This window comes from Ptychodera flava, chromosome 8 (assembly GCF_041260155.1).
Source record: "Ptychodera flava strain L36383 chromosome 8, AS_Pfla_20210202, whole genome shotgun sequence".
In the NCBI taxonomy this organism is placed as follows: Eukaryota; Metazoa; Hemichordata; class Enteropneusta; family Ptychoderidae; genus Ptychodera; species Ptychodera flava.
Window position 1 is genome coordinate 18,427,295 of NC_091935.1, and position 20,138 is coordinate 18,447,432.

The 20,138-nt window shown below is 39.9% G+C and overlaps 1 protein-coding gene across 1 annotated transcript; it reads right to left on the reverse strand.

Annotated features, from left to right (window-relative positions):
- Positions 1 to 634: 634 nt before the first annotated feature.
- LOC139138710 (receptor-type tyrosine-protein phosphatase epsilon-like) lies at positions 635 to 20,131 on the reverse strand. The gene is made up of 9 exons (XM_070707215.1): positions 20,125 to 20,131; positions 19,445 to 19,544; positions 17,091 to 17,170; positions 16,693 to 16,827; positions 16,451 to 16,579; positions 16,003 to 16,157; positions 14,527 to 14,662; positions 6,095 to 13,703; positions 635 to 5,130 (listed from the first exon to the last, which is right to left on the reverse strand). The coding sequence occupies exons 2-8, from the start codon at positions 19,521 to 19,523 to the stop codon at positions 13,626 to 13,628; spliced, it is 792 nt and encodes a 263-aa protein (XP_070563316.1). The 5' UTR covers positions 19,524 to 19,544; positions 20,125 to 20,131; the 3' UTR covers positions 635 to 5,130; positions 6,095 to 13,625.
- Positions 20,132 to 20,138: the final 7 nt, after the last annotated feature.

Consider the following 20,138-nt stretch of genomic DNA (forward strand, 5'->3'; position numbering starts at 1 on the left):
ACATTATAAAAAATCAATATCCTTTCTTTTACCAACACAGATGCAACTTATTCCCTAGTTTCCTTGAAAATATTGTGTATGACTGTCAAAAATCTATGTCAACATTACAAAATTGCTCTCCCCTGCGCGGAAAAGGGGTTGATCTTCTCATTATTCAGAGGGAGAAATCAGAAATTATGATTATCAGAACTATGTTGCCAGAATTTTAAAATATGGACTGAGTTGTTCTGTGTACAGAAGAAATTTCTTCAGTTCAGTGAGTGATCTCTGTGTGTACAGATCATGGAGAATTGTGGGTAGCCTCACTTACTGTGTTTCTGTTTATCCATGGACACTCAAACCACATGATTGTAGACTTACTTCAGCCATTCGGTCATGGTGACAAGCAAAAAACTGATAATGCCAGATGTTTAGATTGTTCAGCCTTTTTCTTCAATTTCATCACACAAGTCTGCTAACATTTTATTCCTTTCAGTTTCAGGTTTTGCAAACTACCGTGCAATGTTGTGAATTGAATGGTGTCTTCAGTATGCTGTAGCTGCCCAAGTTGTGATGTACAGAAAGTACTCTATATGTATACATTTACCATCTTCCCTTCTATTAGAGATGTAAACTTTCTTAAAAAGCATGACAATTGTATACATTTTAAAACGTTACCTTTTATTCAACACATCGTCACTGTTTTCAATCTTAAAAAAAGCTTTCACCTTTTTTTACAGTAAATGAGACAGTAAGCATGCAAGATAAAACATTCAAAATAAGAAAAAATTCATGTACAATTAGGGTAAATCCCTTTCAGGTCTAACCCCTATTTATAGGCTGAATTTGGGTACTTTACTGGGAACTCATCAGGCAGGAAATAAATAAAAAAATTAGGACAATGATTGCACTGAATGTCTTGTCACATTGAGGAATGTCTGTCCCCAGGACTGGCAAAATCCTGGTTATTGGACGAGTGTCTCTGTAAATACATGACTGTATGCAAATAAACGTGTACAACAATAAGTGTACATAACACAATTGGAACTATTTTGTGATTATAAGATGACAGTAAAAGTCACAGAATGTGCTCTGTAAGAGAGGGTTTACTCAAAGCATTTAGTAATTATCAATTTTTCTAGTGAAAATATCAAAACTGTAATTATCGAATTAAATGTTAAAGTAGTCTAAAAAAATTGTAGTCTTTAAAGCCATCTGCTTTTCAAAAATTGTAAATTTATTTTTTGACAATTTTTTAAGGATAATCCATCTCATTGATACACATTTTTGAAAATGTCAAGATAAAAGGTCAAAACGTGATGATTACTGTATTGTTTAGAGGACCTGGATGCATTAACAGGTTTCGGGATCATATGTGATTGGTTCTTTACTATTTCAAGTGCCTCTCAAGGCCAGTCCTTAAAAAAAATGTTTAGGGGTCATATCTAAGTGGTCCCTTAAAACGATTAAGGGACACATCAGGGTGTTCCGAGAAAGTTACAAGGACTCATCTGGGTGGTCCTTGAAAGTTTCAAGGTCACATTAGGATAGTCTTTGACAGATTCAGGGGCACCCCAGATTGGTTCCTGAAAGTTTCAAGGACTTATTCGGGTGGTCCGTGAAAGTTTCAAGGTCACATCCGAGGGGTCTCTAAATGATCCAGGGACACATCAGGGGGTCCTTGAATGTTTCAAAGACTCGTCTTGCAATGGCGGTTTTTGAAAGATTCAAGGTCAAATTAGGATAGTCCTTGAAAGATTCAGGGACACCTCAGGTTGGTGTCTGAAAGTTTCAAGGACTCATAGTCTTAGTCATGTTCACGCTACAATCACAGTCGCTGACATCATTGTCGAGATCGGGAACATTACTGTCAGTGTCACTCCACAAAGGACCGTGGTAACAGACATCAAATTCGTCGGAGATATCCAGTATTCCGTTGCTTTCCATGTAGTCCTGTCATTAAATAATTGGGGTAATGGACGTCCTACATTCAGAATCGGCAACCTTTCCCGCTCGGAATTAGTGCAGTAGTCAAAATCCATTCGAACATCACGCTGTTTACACACTCGACTTGAAACAATGCAGAGCCTCACAACAATGTGACCCGTGACCTTTACTATGTAAATTAGCAAGGACCATATTAGTTGGTGTACGATTCAGTGTGTCACTTAATGAGAAAAGTATCATTGACTATATCTCCAAATTAATCATGAAGACTGTAACATACAACCATAGTATTTTAAATGGTGGGGAAACTTTACAGCATAAAAGAGCAACATGTACCTTACCCGGGACCTTACACAATCGCACAATCCTAGATGCCCCTGTAGGTTAAAATGGAATGTGCCATTATGAACTGATTGTTTGCGAATAATTAATTGTTTACTGTTCAGACCAGCGGCGCGTCGGCCAGTAACAGCATACTTCAACCAGCAAGTAAATTACCATTAATCGTCAAGGCTTGCTCGTCTAAGTCGACTGAAGGTTCAGCCACTGCCCAGTTTATCACATTTATGCCAGGAAGAACATGCCTTGTAGATCTCGTCGCGTAATTAATATGCAAAGACGTGTTTTTGAGCCGGCCGACCAGTCACACATGGGAGCGATGAGGACGCTGTGTTAAGCCATTACATAATCTTAGCTTCGACCGTCATGAATATTGACGCTGTATGTGCAGGAAGTTGGACCAAATCTTTTCAGTGATTCGTCTGCATGTCAGCTTTACCAAGTAATGCTTGTGAATGCACAAGCTGACGAGCGAAGGTCACATCAGGATAGTCCTTGAAAGGTTCAGGGTCTCATCTGGGTGGTCCCTGAAAGTTTCGAGGTCACACCAGGATAGTCCTTGAACGATTCAGGGTCACATCTGGGTGGTCCTTGAAAGTTTCGAGGTCACACCAGGATAGTCCTTGAAAGATTCAGGGTCACATCTGGGTGGTCCTTTAGAGTTTCAAGGACTCATCTGTGTGGTCCCTGAAAGTTTCAAGGACTCACTTGGGTGGTCCCTGAAAGTTTTAAGGTCACATCATGATAGTCCTTGAAAGATTCAGGGTCACATCTGGGTGGTCCCTAAAAGTTTCAAGGTCATGTCAGTGTGGTCTCTAAAAGCATTATGGTCTCCTCGGAGTGGTCCCTGAAAGCTGCAAAGACATCTCTGCACAGTCCCTAAAGATTCCAGACAAAAACTGTTGGTTTTTGCCGTTAATATTTTAAGGTTTCAACAGACAGATGATATTGATTACATTTCTTAGAATCTACCAAAAAGAGTTCATTTTTAATAGAAGGGCTGAAATAGTTCAGTGATTTTTAAAAATTTTCCAGCATTAATTAGCACAAGCACAAGAAAAGGGTAGTTTTATCAAATTTACCAGGTCTCATTTCCTTGTATATGAAATAAATAAATGTACAAGTCATTTTCTTAACATCTACCAAATCATTTCAAAGAGAGATCACCAAAAAAACATACACTACAGCAGAACTGATTTGGGTAGAGGTAGAAGGCCATTTTACCATCGAAAATTTAAAATTTTATCATGCATCGTTCGGTGAGAAAAGCAAATGCCTACAAATCAGCCTTGGAAAGGAAATTTGTATTTTCACTTAAACCTAAACAAAATTGACAAATCAGTTACATTTAATGGGTTCTCCTTTCCTGAGAGTGCGAAAAGCTAGACAAAAATGTAAAATTTGTTATAGGTGTATTTGATGATTGTGCAATTATCAATAATTTATAAAATTTGCCCTCGTCTACACACAAAAACACTGTTAGATTCGTGATTTTTGAATAGATTACAACAAAATGCTCAAGATCTTATAATCACAAAATAGTTCCAATTGTGTTACATATAAACTTTGCGTGAAAAATTCACATCAGTTGCTCCGTAGACATGAAGATAGCCATTGATGAATTTGATGGAAGCAGATATTCAAATTTGTACATGAAATGAGAAATGTGGCACACCAATACACATCACCATGAAAGGGTGATACAGTTGTTTGGCCAAAGCCAACTGTACTCCACAACTACTTGACACACAACAGTTACCAATACAATGGATGGTACGGTAAACATGATATGTTGAGGTCAACAAATTAAAACAGTACAGTTCATGAGACTTCCCCCTGGTATATATACATACACCACACAATAAATTCCCACAATTTGGTTTGATTTCTACACACGACAGAATTTTTGTAACTTTTTCAGTTCTGCCTGAAAGCAATAAGGCAAACCCTCTAGACAAATGCCATACTTTAGGTGAGCAATTTATGACAAACTGAAGAGGTCATTCTCTTAGATAGAAAAGTCAGCATGTAAATTTCTTTTGTCTTTCTGGTGGATGGGGAAACAATATCCTTTTGTATCATGAAACAGGTGCAACTAGTCTCCCTACTTTCAATCACATTCTGTATGGCTGAGGACACAATCAGTGGAAATTTATGAAAATACTATCTCCTCTCTCAATCAAGCATAATTTTCTGAGTCATTTAAAATGGCAATTTAGAAGAATGGTGTCCTTAAAAGTACATTTTCAGAATTAAAGAAACAGTCTGTGAATTTGTGTACACAGGGGAGACTTTGTAGATTTCACTGAAGAGTCTCTGAGTGTATAAATCATGATTAACATGTATAGGAAATATCAAGTACTGTGCCAAATGGGAGGTAACCAAGCTGCTGTGTTTGGGTTAAATGAGCAAAAATCTTGTTATCATTTTGTCACAATTATGCAATTCAGCACCATTTTACAAGTGGTATAGCCACAAACTGATTACATCAAATCACTGTACACAAGACACAGACGCCCTGAAAGTTATGGCACTGTGTATCATGTATGGCAGTTTTGACGTCATCAGTTAGTGGCTATATCACTTGTAAAATGATGCCTGCAATTCTCTTTATGCAAAACGTGTTGGAATGAACCCTGTAATATTGACCAAACTGATCAGGATATTTATCTCTTATTGCCCAAACACAGCAACCTGGTATCACTCTAGTTTCCTGCGCCAGGTTTCCCATGCTCCCACAAAATAAATTGCTGGTATGCAGCATGCCTGTTGCACTTGTGGTAGTCATCAAAGTCATTGGTGGCCATCATATCCACCCGATAGGCTCTAGCAACTGCAAGGACTCCTTTGTCAAGGCAGATAACTCTGAAATCATGAAAAATATGATATTTGTTTCAATATGTATTGCTTTTGAGTATATTTGCCATTATTGGATAAATCTCATTGATCTCTACTTCCTTTCCCAAAGTTCTGAGTTTGGTACTAGTTTGCTTGTCTCAAAAATATTTTTGAAAGAATAGTAACACTGTTACAGTATCTATGCTGATCTTTTGAGAGGTGTTCTTCCTTTGAAATACCAAAATGAGGATTTTTATGTACACATGTAACAGTCTCGTCTTACATTTTAGAATTCTTCTGTGACCATGCCAGTGCATTCTCAACACTCAAGAGCATTACGTATCCAAAAGTCATTACATAAATAATTTGCCCAGTACACATGGTTTTCCATCTCAGTCAGTTGGTATTCATCACATTTAGAACAATTATTACATATGCATCAAGACTGTTTACCAGATCTGATCTAAACGCAAAGGATGACTTGCAGTTGATTGGATTTATTGCATTAAATTAACAATTCAGCCCATAAATGATCATGGGTAGGAGACAATATGGTTAAAGTAGGAATTCCTTAATAACTTGTATGATGATTTTCTTAGAAAAATTTCATGGCAAATGTCTGCTTGTTTGCATTCAGTTCATAAACATACTGACTAGCAATCTGGAGATACAGAGCCCAGGCACCTCCCCACAACATTTTCTCTCAGCAAGGGTTGGCATCTGCCGACAGTTTTGACGGACACATCAATCTTGACTGCTTTGTGAAGGTCCAGGATGGGATCCTCCAGCCTGTTCAGATAGGACTGCAAAGTCAAATATTAAACTTATGTCCCTCTCAACCACCTGCAACAGAAGATCATGCTTCTGTTCTGGTGTCATTTTCTGCAGCATCTCCTGAAAAGAAGATGATATTATTGCGATGGCTATATGCTGATGTCAATCTGTATGCCCCATTATCACGGTGTGTATACAAAGCAAAAATTTTACTTACATGAAGAGTATTTTTCCGTTGCTGCACATCTCGCAATGCCTCATCTGCTCTTGTCACAAGCCTTCCCCATCTAGCCCCTCTTCCTCTGCCCCAACCTCTGCATCCCTGTCCTCACCCTCTCCCTGTGCCTCTCCCTCTACCCCTGTCTCCCTCTTCTTGCTTGGGATTCAGTTATTACAGAACTATCAGTAGAATCGGTCAGTGATGTCTGCAAAATGAAAGAATCAGAAAAATTACAAGGAGATTCAAATGTAGATATACTGCACTCTGCCGGTCACTGATCAGTGTTGAGTTTTTCTTTGTTACCATCTTCTCTTCTAAACAAAGCCAAGTAAGTAGTCGACACTTTACTTTAATTCTTGACCATAACATGGCAAGTAAACTGTGGGTTAACTCTTGGTGGAAATTAAGATGTGTAAAGTCAGACTAAAATTTGGAAGGAAATATGCTTTTGATGCATAACATATATTTTGACATTTTCAAAGCCACTGCATAAAAGGACCACCTTTGTCATTTATGTTGTATCATAGACCCTAGAGAAATCCACTGAAAATGTGTTGTTTACCCTTCAAATTTCCCAGCAAATTGTACTTCAATCAAAAGCCATGGCGAAAATACAAATCACAATAAAACAGCTGTTTGTCCTTGTTTTTGTATCACCATAGCAACGTAATAGTCACAAGTGCGAACAACGCCGTTTTCTCCATGCTTAAAGTTCATCGCTTTGAAAAGAAAATTTCTAAACGAGTTGGCATAAGTTTACAGCTGTACTACACATCACACAGCCGCCTTGTACCTTTCTTTCTACCTCCATGGTTGTAATGCTACCGTAATCATCACGAAGCTTGCTAAACTCGTCCTCTCAAACATAGAAGTGGGATCGGGGCCGTATGTCTCAACAGTTCGATTAGAGCTGACTAAAAACACACGAAAGGCATTGTTAAACTCAAGGTTATTCACACAATAATTCCGAATCTATGTGAAGTAAGTAACCGTTTGCAAAATGACTCGGAAATTGACAGTGTTCAGAAATAAAATCGACTGCATTTGGTCAATGCCGCTCATGGTTCACGCATCATGCGCATGGCTCACTCAAGCCAAATATTATCGAATACCGTATTATACGTTCGTAATTACAAAACCCGAACGGCGTATCGCTAACTAAAAACCATTCTGGGTAAATCCAGATTCAAAACGAATTACTAGTTCTGGAAATCCATGCGAAACAACGAACCACAACGAGACTCTAGCGTACGCGATGGGCAGCTACCCGTACGCTTTACCGGACCGCGACCGCCTGGCCGGGCCAAATTCACAAACAAGCTCTAGTTCCTTGTCATTTCAATCGCATCGTTTATGCCTACAACTGTTGTAACACCCTCTTTGTTCAAATGAAACATCGAACTGGAGAACAATCAGCATTAAATACTAGGTTTGAGGGGGCAGAAAACACGTGAGTTTGTTTACAAAATAGACATAAGCTAAGTTACATTACCTCATGTGTGTAGACTCCATTGTTGTCGAGTTGCGAATGGGGTCACGCTCCCACATCGCGCAGTATCACACAGTAAGATCCCGCTCTCGTCCTCCGTGTGACGTTGCATTTGCTGTGTTCTTTGTCACGTGACTGCTTTTGCGAAATGGCGGTACATTTAAAATGAGGCGATATCGCGAGAATTTCCTTGCGTTCTGTGTCGTTTGTGACTGTCCTAGTATGTTAGTTGAAGGGTATATCGCTTAATTGCCAGAATTAAATCAACATTCGAGACGTTTGAGGGTTATTTTAGGGTAAATAAAATGTTAAAAGTTACAGCTCACGGGCCTTTAATGAGGTACATGTAGCCTAGGGTATTCTGACCGACAAAATAAAAGTGAATGTAGATATTTAGCGTCAACGATTTAAGTGGAATCTGTGTTTTATCACAGATGTGTTTTGTGATTACACCTAGCTATCTGCCTTCCGTACATCTTCACTGTCGTCCCCTTAGCCAATCGGCTCTTCTACCCATGACTGTTATCAATCCTCCTTCCCAGCCAATCAGCCACGTTTGCACACGACACTACATACCAAGCCTTTGTCTCATCGCTCCCATTCATTCATTCATTCATTCATTCAGCCGCTGGGTTCATGCCATACCAGCTCAGCCTATTACTCTACGTCCGGAATCGTTTACGATCCCTTCCTTCGAACAACCATGCCAGCCAAAGGACGTCCAAAGACAGCCAAGAAATCTCAGTGTCCGAATGCTCAGCCTGCTTCGAGACCCCGCGCTCAGCCCTACACAAGGCCGGCATTGATCCATGTCCCGCTCCGCTGCAACTGCACGTTGGATATTCTAGCTGCGAATACGGAGCACGTCCGCGGTACTAACGTAGTATTACTCACAATCCTTCTGATCGGCCTCAGGTCCTGGCATTCAAACCGAGTTCGGAACCAGGTCTCCTTCTGAAGTTCCGTTGTCTGCAATGGTTCCTTTGCCAGCATTTCGGCGGGCAGCGTCCGGGATCCCAAGCCAACATTACTAAGAAGATAGTTATGTAACAACTGCCATGTTTACGCAGCTGCAGACTTGGTCAACACGCTATTCAATATCCTGCATCAGCAACTTCGACCAGCGGCCACTAAGTCACCTATGAACTGTCTGACGTCACTTCCCGAAGTTCCCTTCCAGAACGTAAACAACACAATCCAAGATGGCGGCGCCCTACGTTCTATCAACGTCGATGTCATCCCCCTCCTCATCGTTATCCACATCCACAGACGTGGGACTTCGGCACATCTTCAAGTTCAACCATAAGGCATCGGACTCTTAAATTTGCTCTGCCTAATTTCCGACAATTTCTAGCACGTCTGTGCGTTGGACAGTTGCAGGCTGACTACGAGTAACCATGCAGCTACCTCCATGGATGATGGAGTAACTGACTTTGCTTGGCCATAAACCGCTAGATCATTTTCCTGGCCTATGTTGTCCGACCTCTAAATCCCTCGTACCCATCCAGCGCCAGCCCTGCAAGAACTTCATAAGCATTATTTACATGACTGCGATCAACAGGACACAACAGCCAGACGCCGTAAAGTGACCACATTGACTCCACTGCTCGGTCGACCTGCCTGTTTTGGTGGCGGGCCCAGAAACCTTATCGAACCTGATGTCATCAGTTCCTATCATGTACATCGTATCACGCTACACCAATGTTCAGCAAGAATCGACAAGAGGATCAGTTGACTGACCGACGACTGTATCAGTTTCCGATTCAGAACAGTAATTAGTCGTGCGTAGCCCGTCATAGGACAGCTAGCTGCACAGGGAAAAACAACGGACCTTGACCCTGTGACGTCAAAACAAACTCAGTCTAAGGACCAAAGATGGCGGCGCCCATGGTGTCAAGTTGTCACTCACTTTTATGTCGAACAAAGATCACAGGCGACCATTTAAGTAACATCTGCATGATTTCAAGCATGTAACCAACGAGTCCTTCCGACCAGCAGTTCACAACGATCTACACACGGCCTCATTTCCTGTTTGACTGAGTGAAAGCGAAACAAGGTACAGTTTCGAGTCAAGACTCTGTTTACGCGGTCAACCAACAATGACTAGCAATTTCTCCGAGCATGTAAATATGCGGCAGCTCAAGGCTACCCCTACGTGATGAACTTTCAGACTGTTAAGCGAAGAGTTAGATGCGTATCAACATGACACTCCTGCGTTTGCGGACAATCAAGTCAGACAAGCAAATAAATTCAGAGCATACATATGCGGAAGCTGAAGCTAACTCGCTGTAAAGCATCCTATCGGCGGCCTACTTAACAGTTGTCTCACCAATCGGACGTAACCAGCTCCCAGCTGCCTATTGAATGTTACAGACCAGTTACACCTGTCAGTTAATGTGTCACCAAGCGCAGCTGCTGGATGTCACCCGATGATCTCTCCGTGGATTACGCTGCGGTGCCACAAGAAAGAACCAACAAACTACAGCTGGAGATCGAGAACGACCGGTCGTCCTATATCGCCTCTCAGACCGATGTTTGCCATCACGTTGGCATGTTCTGTCTGCTAGGGTTGACTTGGCAATGAATCTTGCCTTCTCCTTTTTTGTTTTCATGCTACGATAAGGCCATGACTTACCTTTTGCGTTGAAATTACTACTTTTTAGGAGTTCAGTTTTGCTAGCATTCGCCTACTTGTCACTCGTTTATTTACCCGTTTGCAGCTCATGTTACCTGGCTCTCTTCGTTTTGCATGCATTATCGTGCCCCCCTTTTTTTAGCATGTTGATTTGGCCATCCTGCACAAGCGTTTTCCCAGCTTTGCATGTATTGCGCAGTCTGGCCTTAAATGCGGCCCCACGCAATTTGCTCTTCATACAGCTTAGCGATGTCTTTCACATTTCTTTTTCCTTCCATTTTAGATGCACTGTTTCAAACTACTGTGCCACTCCCAGGAAGCCGAATCCTGCAGCTGCACTTGTCGGCAATCTCACAAGCATCCCTACGAAAACATACGAAAACAAAAACATTTGCTAGCGTCTGTAACCCATCGGGCATTTTGTACCAGGGCCCCTGCAATAAGCCAGTGCCTGAAACTGTATCATGGAGTCTGTTTAGCCCGACGTCTACGTATTAGCAAACTCTCTGTCCATAAAACATTTCGGTCAGCAGACCCATGGATACCTTACCACGAACCGCATCATGGCATTACATCAGCACGTTGACTTTGTGGATTGTACAGTCACATCAGTGTGACTGGAGGAACATGCTTTCTCTCAGAACACTTTCATTTTCAAAGCAAAGGACCACACATCAGTTTCCTCATATCATGCCTTTCATTGCTGTTTCGAAAGAACTGACATTTAACACTGTCATGGACTGCACACTTCGTTCGACCAGCAACAGGCCATTGAAGAGGCTTGCTTTGCATACTCAGACATTTTTCCTAGTTAACAGCGACGTTCCACCTTGCCTGATCCGTTCATTGCTGCTCCACATGGAAATCCCAGACCACCTTTTAGGTAGATGGTCTAGCAGCTGCTAACGACTTACATGTACATCAGAACATCAAAATTTGCGTCACGCTTTTCAACGGCTAGCCTCCTTACTGTGTGAACACTCAAACACTTATCTACTGCGGTCTATGCCGTCACTTCAAGTCGGCCTTATTTCACCGCATCAACAGACTCACACATTTACGTCTTGTTGTGTTTCATGTCTGCGTTTTGCCATCTGGACTCGCTTGGTGCTCACTCAAACACTTTTTAACAGCTGCCTATACGTCATTGCAAGTCAGTCTCATTCCATGCATTAAGACTCAAACGTTACATGTCTCGTCGTGTTTCACGTCTGTGTTCTGTCACCTAACGTTCCTACATGTACATTGTTTCCACCTGGGCTCGCACAGTTTACCTGTCCCCCAGGACCCCCTCCCCCCAAGCCGTATCATCACCACGGTGATCCCTTGGGCGCGAGAACCTTGTCTTCGTTCCATGTTTCCACCCGGGCTCGCACAGTTTACCTGTCCCCCGGGACCCCCTCCCCCCAAGCCGTATCATCACCACGGTGATCCCTTGGGCGCGAGAACCTCGTCTTCGTTCCATGTTTCCACCCGGGCTCGCACAGTTTACCTGTCCCCGGGACCCCCTCCCCCAAGCCGTATCACCACCGCGGTGATCCCTTGGGTGCGAGAACCCTGTCTTGTTCCATCCACGTTTCCACCTGGGCTCGTACAGTCTACCCTGTCCCCCAGGACCCCCTCCCCCCAAGCCGTATCATCACCACGGTGATCCCTTGGGCGCGAGAACCTCGTCTTCATTCCATGTTTCCACCCGGGCTCGCACAGTTTACCTGTCCCCCGGGACCCCCTCCCCCAAGCCGTATCACCACCGCGGTGATCCCTTGGGTGCGAGAACCCGTCTTTGTTTCATCATGTTTCCCCCTGGGCTCGTACAGTTTACCTGTCCCCCAGGACCCCTCTGTTCCATGTCTGCGTTTTGCCATCTGGACTCGCTTGGTGCACACTCAAACACTTTTTAACAGCTGCCTATACGTCATTGCAAGTCAGTCTCATTCCATTGCATTATGACTCACACGTTACATGTCTCGTTGTGTTTCACGTTTGTGTTCTGTCACCTAACATTCCTACATGTACGTTGTTTCCACCTGGGCAACGATTTAAGCAATTCTTCGCATTCTACAATAACAATCGTGCTATTAAATCGAAGAAAAAATACCTGATGAAAACATCGAAGATCACCTAAGACATGTAGATATTAATACTGATATTCTTTATAAAGGTATATACTTGTAAACAAACGAATGTTCCATAATTGCTAACATAACTAATTACATGACACAATTATAGCAAATTCGTAGTTCTCGAATTCCCAACATTTTATTAAGGATGCTGCGAAGGGTTCTACAAGAATACGAGCTCACTTTGTGTAAATACAAGAACACACAGTAACATCTGTTCTTGGTTAAATAAGCTTTTTAAAAACGGCATTTCGAAATAAGATTAAGTAAAATAGTCAAAAGTATGTAGGAAATTTTGAGGAACCATCCTTTAATTTACCCTTGGTGAAACACTGAGCATCCAATAATAACATAGAACGAAAAACTCATGAACATATCCGGAAATCAGATAGTTCAAATTAAAAATTGGAGAAGTAGTTACTATTTATTAATAAACTACAGATTTGGTAAAAGTGTGCTTAAAATGTACATAAAAATCTCATGTATACAGAATGAACATTACATACAACTTTTAGGAAATTCGCAGATGAATATTAATAATATGAATTCTACTTTTTCAAATTCATATGCAAGTTAAACTTATAATTTGCTTGGGTCTTTCGTTAATCTATCATGTTCATTGATAACGTAATAACGGCGAAGAAGAATACTGCGGGGATAATGATCGGACATCGCAAGATCTGATAGTGTTACACCCCGGATCGAAAAGGCCCTGGATCGGAATTAACTGAGAAGATTTTTGAGGTGTTTCTGTCTTTTGCTTTCCTTTGAAATTGCAATCGTTATATAAATATGTTGCTAATTTTTTCTATTAAGTCCCTACTCAGATCAGCACTGAAAAATAGAACATAAAATTTATAGTGAAAATATACATTGGGGTAGAACACACTTAGGGGACAGATATTCAGATGCATAAAGTTTTACAACCCCTTCCTGAATAACCATTTCACTTGTGGTGGGTTATTTTGCAGCACTTAAAGTATTAGTTTTAGTATAAGTTTTAGTTTTTTTGGAAAAAAAACAGAAATTTCTAGCCATAAAAATGATAAAAGTTCACGAAAGAAAGGCGGCCATCATGAATTTTAAATATCGGTAAATGTCTGATACTTGGCTTGTCTGGTACAAATTTTGCACAGTGACTCCCGACTGTTATTTAAGGCTTTCACTTTGGGGCAGATTATGGCTCGTACATCGAAATTCTCACTAGGATGGTCGATGGCACATTCACTGTAACTGATATTATTTTTTTTAGTCCATATCAAAGTTGCATTCCTCGCAAGCTGGCTAACATTGAAAATTTGAGTAAGCGGAAAACGAATCCAGGTAGCTGAGAACAGCATCGTAGCAGTACTGGTATTGAATCTGGAAGTGCAGAAGATATAGAAAAGGTTAATCGAGAGAACAGGATGACATGGCGATAGATAAGGGATGTAGTGACCTTGACTAAAAAGCGCATATACGTGTATTGTCAATGTTGCATCATTTCATTTTCATGGAATTTCGTTTGAATCGCATTTTATTGCAAAACTGTATTTAGACGCTGACACAACTAACAAATAAAGGTAATCAGAGGAATCTAGCAGGATCATTTTGCCGCTAGCGATTTTAAGCAGTCAGCATTGTAATGCAAAAGCAGTATAATATTCGAGTAGGTTTTTTCGTGGGGGCGCATGAGTATTAGGATAGACTCCTTGGCTGATTTATGATGACAAAGTCAAAAAGTCAATATGTGTCAGGAAATGAAAGGTTTGTAAACACGATAGCGTTAATACCGATACTTCCCTAGCGATGAAAATTTGGAGAGGTTATTTTAAAAAGAGGCGGTTCTTGTTTTGTGTTTTTATGCTGACCTTGTGACACCCGTGTAAGTAGATGTAGATGCTACTGGTTTAGCGTTTTTTTCTTTCGAAGTCTTTTATTTCGATAACATCGACTTCTGGTTATTTGGTCCGGGTGAAATACAGAGCGCACATTTGCTTATTAAGCTGACAGAATGAGCTTAGTGCAGGAAAAATTAAATGACGAGTTTCCCTTGTTATGGCAAATTTTCAAAAAGATTCAGTGTGAAGGCTTGGCAAAATTAACAGTAGAAGGAAAAATTAGACAATAATGAGAACGCACTGGCGTTTGGATTCGACGCGAACACATCAACGCCAGCGTGGATTGAATTGATAAACAAACATACCAGCGTTTCCACCATGCCAGGCCGATTATTTCTCAACGTTTTCACGGCTTGTAACACGTCGACCATCTGCTCCACTTTAATTTTCTCACAAACCGCGACGATTGCGCAGAAGACACCACTTCTCCCGATACCATTCCTAGAATTGTAAGAGATTTAGAAGTGTTTTTGACAGTTACGGCATCAAAGAATGCACTTCTTAAAGTAGACTATTAAAATCATTTAAGAAGTTACGGTAGATACGGAGATGTTGTATCAAAATATGACCTGTCTGCTACTCAACTGATGAGTGACAGCATACCAAATTTTGACTCACAAAAGTAATTTGTGAATTTACCAAATTACAATGATTTGTCGCTTTGGGTCAATCTTGATGGGTGTGGCTAGCTGGCAGGGTACGCTTACCAATTCCGGACACCTGGTACCACCACTATTTTGTGGTTCAAGATGACCCCATCGCCTTTGTCATTTTCGATGTGTTCCTTTTACCTGGTAAATTTCTAAGTTACCTTGAATGATAACGATAATGGGATCTGATTTGATTTCTATTGGGCAGAGTTGAAGAAACCTGTTGTGGAAAATTGTCAAAGCGCTCTTTGATTATAGTCACAGATAGTAATATATAGATTATTTCATTCAGCTTTAATATCGACCAGCAAAGATTTACCATTCTCTTCCATGCCCACTGTATGCAAAATCTCTGCCAAAGACCTCGGAGGGGTTATTTGGGTCATACTTTATTAATCGCTCATTGTATCTAAATCTCCTGCGCGTTCACCACGGACTTTTTGTGTTGTATATTGCTAATAGATGACGTCAACCGACTTCAAACGTTATTAGACGACGTTCCATGGTCTTTTCGAGGATGACGGCAAAATGTACATTCGGAAGTTCTGACCGTGGTTTATAATTACAAAGGTTATCGACATCTTATCTTGATGGTAGGGAAATGAAAGCCGGTCTCTGTCGAAACTAGCCTATGATGAGGACACTCTTTATAAAGGTCTTATCTTACTTTTGATTACTCAGATCGTATTTACTGAGATCTTATCTTACTCGTGACTACTCAACTCAAATTCTCCAAGTCGTGTTTACCGCATTTACTGAGGTCCTTAATCAGGCAGGTGCTGCCTCGTGTCACTTCCTAGCAGGGAAGCGATCTAGGGTTTAGTCAGTCGGCGGTTTCGAAAACAGCATCACAGCTGATCAAAGTTATAAAGTGTTTCATAGTCTTTCAAATTTGCCCTGCGAATCATTCGTACAGTAGTCCAACAGAAAATAATATTGATGATCTCACTAAAGCGTGAGTTTAACAGTTCCCATTGAACGTACCAGCAAATGCCAAGGTATCAAAGTCACAGCTTACAAAATTACCAAGATAAGCGATAATCAACCGGTATTTAATGCTTGTTTTTTGATGCCCGAGCAAACCTCTGGCATTTTATATTTACACAATCTTCCAAATATCAAACAGCATACCTGCAGTGAACGGTAATAGCGTTGTCTCCTGATTGCTGTTGAGCTCGTTCTACTAAACTGATTAGATCAACCATTACTGAGTCAGATGAGGGTACTTCCTTTCTGGCCGGCCAGTCAACTTGCAACTGTGTGATTGTGCGTGGTGCCTCCTTACCCTGGGGGAAACAACACTTACACATCTGATATAGACGTACATGCAGCGGCCAATAAAGTTCGAAAAACGATAAATCGATTCACTAGCTAATGTGTCATTGCAAATAAACTGTCATTTCAAATACCAAAAAAAATCCCGCAGCAACAAGCTATCCGTGGACTATTCAAGTGATTAAAATTTCCACACATCGACTGTTCAAGTAATCTTGGCCACTATTAGCGAAAATGAAAATATACGTGATAATAATATGATAATTACATCTATGAATACCTACATATGAAGTCATTCACTCACCGCCTTTGGGGTGTACGTCAACCGAAAGATGCGTTCTGTTATACCATTGTAACTCTCAGTCGCACTGACTTTAACGACGAACGGACCGAATCTGATGGGCTCATCTTCACACCAATATTTCCCGCTTTTCTGTCGGAGAATGTTTTAAAAAATTTGTAAAATCTTGCGTCAACTGCTTAAAGAACATTCGTCACATTGATTTCATATTAAGAAGACTTAATTATTAAACAAGAAATGCTTACCATTTCATCTGTTTCCATGTCATTCAACATGACGATCGTGTTTGTCTTGTAATCATACACCATCCTCAAGAAATCCACGATAGTGTGTTCCATCGGCATCTGTGTGGCTATGAAAGCATCCTTTCGTGTGTATGCCTTTCAGAGAGACGAAGACAGAAGGAAATTGTAATAATAAACTGGGATTCAGTTTAGTAAGATGGGTCATTAAAGGGTTAAAAAAAATATATGTTTCATAAATGTGTCTCGCCGTTGTTTATCAAATTTCCGGTCACATACACAAAACATGTTTTAATATCGCAGGTTGTCTGAAGAGATATTAACTCTATTGCATATCGAACGACTTAAATTCTGAATCGATAATTAATATTTTCCTGAAGTAATGATGAAAGCTTGCTTACCGTCAGGAACGATGCATTGATATAGTTTGTAGCATCGCCACCCTCGCCTGGAGTCATCAAGTAGGGCCTGAATCGATCAACTTAGAAGAGAAACAGTTTCCTTCAGTCTGTTATTAGTGCTCATCGAACAGGTTGAAGGAAATGACCATGACAAAGTAACTTTGACATTGACGAAATAACGCCACTATTTAACTGCGTGAGATAGGACTACTTTTACATTATAACAAGATGAGCACGATAATTATTCTTTGACATACTGATGCGTTTAAAACGCAAGGTATCACAATCTCCCTGCACGTTTTCAAGTTGTTCGCCCTATGATGAAGGCTAACCAGTAAATTGTATGGTCTATATGGGACAAAAACGTAATCCGAAATAAACGCGTTGCAGTTGAATTTTGATGGGTAGCAAGCAATTGTATCAGAGCAACACAAAATAGGTTACGTTAGGGACTGGACATAAATTACAGGGGGGGGGGGCGGTGTTTTTTCAAAAAACCGCTGCGTAAAAAATAGTGGCCCTTCAAAAGTTCATGCACAAAAATTAGTGACCCTCCCCCTTATCCGTGCATGAAAATAAGTGACCCTCCCCTGTTACTCAATACCACCCCAAAAAACCCGCAATGTGTTAAAGACCCCCTTCTGACTTGCTATACTTTTTAAGTCGCCCTCCCGAAGGAAGGCAAAATGTGGCCGATATAACGCGTTGTCCAAAAAATATCAAATCATATGTGTGTGATAATTCATGTAAATGTACTTTGCTTGAAGTGGCAGGTAAAAAGTGCATGCCTGTACAAAAAATGTAATTTTTAGATTTTATCGATAATGTTGATTCACTATACATGTAGTCGACTATACGAAAACTACGAACGTGTATTTTCCAGTATAAAACTAGCTATATCTGTTCATATACAGATGTTTAAAAACTGATATAGATATACTTGATTAGCATGGGTTGTTTACAAGTGCACATGTGAACAAGATATTTGATTTTGGAATTTCTCTCAAAATGTTGATCCACTATACATGGGAGTCTATGACAAAACTATACATGGGAGTCTATGACAAAACTGTCAAAAAATTTCAGAATTAAAAATTTGCACTATTTGTGCATATATGGACCCTGAATAATTGACATAATTGTGCTTGATTAGAAGAAGGTGGTAAAATGTGCATCTGTGTACAATAACTTTGTTTTTGGAATTTCGCATAAAATGTTGATCCACTATACATGGGAGTCTATGACAAAACTGTAAAAACAATTTCAGAATCAAAAATATGCACTATTTGTGTATATATGACCCTGAATAATTGACATAATTGTGCTTGATTAGAAGAGGGTGGTAACACGTGCATCTGTGTACAATAACTTTGTTTTTGGAATTTCGCATGAAATGTGGATCCATTATACATTGTAGTCTATGGGTGTGCAAGAAATTTGATTTTGGAATTTCACTGAAATGTCCATTCACTATACATGGCAGTCTATGATGAAACTATGAATAATTTTTTTCCAATACGAAACTTGGTAAACCTGTGCATTTATGTACACCTAATCATGAGTATTAATATTCATGATTAGACTAGAGTGGTTTCAAGTCAATGGGTGTGCAAGAAATTTGATTTTGGAATTTCACCAAAATGTTGATTCACTATACATTGTAGGCTATGAGGAAACTACAAATAACTCATAGGTTATCTGATCCTAAATTGTTATTCAAAAGTTGTTTGACCTGAAGCTTCCAGTTGTTATTGATGACACTATGCACTATTCTGAACAGTTTGTATTCTGTCAATGTCCTCAAAAAATAAAAAAATGTACATACAGCGACATGAACGTTTGACACCGACCTATACCCAATGTATTGTCAATGGGAGAATGATGTCAAATAAGTAATTTCCCAAATTGTTATTGAAAGAGTCATTATAGGGGACAGTTATGCACAATAGTGTTGAATAAGTAGAAATCATGACAACTTAAATCAATGTGGCTGCTTGGACCATCAACACATTGTTTATTATACCTGAAATTTGCGCCCGAAGGGCGCGCCGAAAATGGTAATGGCAGAAAATGAAAGTGCCAGGAGGTATTTTTTCTTTTTTCAGTATTCCATAACGTGCACATACAATTTCAGCTTTGATGCATGAAAAAAGGTGACCCTCCCCCATAGGCTTGCACAAAATTTTTGACCCTTCAAAAATGCTTGCGCGAAAAATGGCGACCCACCCCCAAAAAACACCGCCCACCCCCCCTGTAATTTGTGTCCAGTCCCTTAGCGAGATCGAATCGGAACAACAAATCACTTAATTATATATTGTGAATTTACATATATTTCTTGTTCTTTTGTAACTTACTCGGAATAATGTCCCCGTTTCTGTTCTTGTTTAAGTTTTCTTCCCTTTGCCCTCCTTCGCAATCGCCAGCAGAAGGCATATAGCATACCTTGGATAAGGACTGTTTTCCAGGAGAAAGGAAAATAATGTGGGTAAATTGTACACTCATATCACGGATGCAAGGTATACACCTCAAGGATGCATCGTTAGATTTCGGGAGTAGAAATTAAAGGTGTGTAGAGTTTTCACTTACTGTAGATAATTTTCCATGTTAACCAAAATCTATGATACCTCTCAAGAAAGGTAAGGAGTATTATAATATGATATAATATAATATCATATATAATATAGTATAATGTAATGTAATGTAATATATATAATATAATATAATATAATATAATATAATAATATAATATAATATAATATAATATAAAATAACAAAAATATGATATAATATAATATAAATAATAATATAATATAATATAATATAATATAATATAATATAATATAATATTCCAATCATTAAAACTACTAGAAAGGGACGTATTTGTAAATTTTCAAAGTCACAGTTCGTGACAGTCATTTACTAAATATATTTATAAGTTGACGAGTTAAGATTACTATAATACAGGTAAAATTGTGTTTGGCGTAGATCACAACATAAATCTACAGCTTCATCGATAGAGGGTACCAACGCTCACCTCAAATTCTTTTC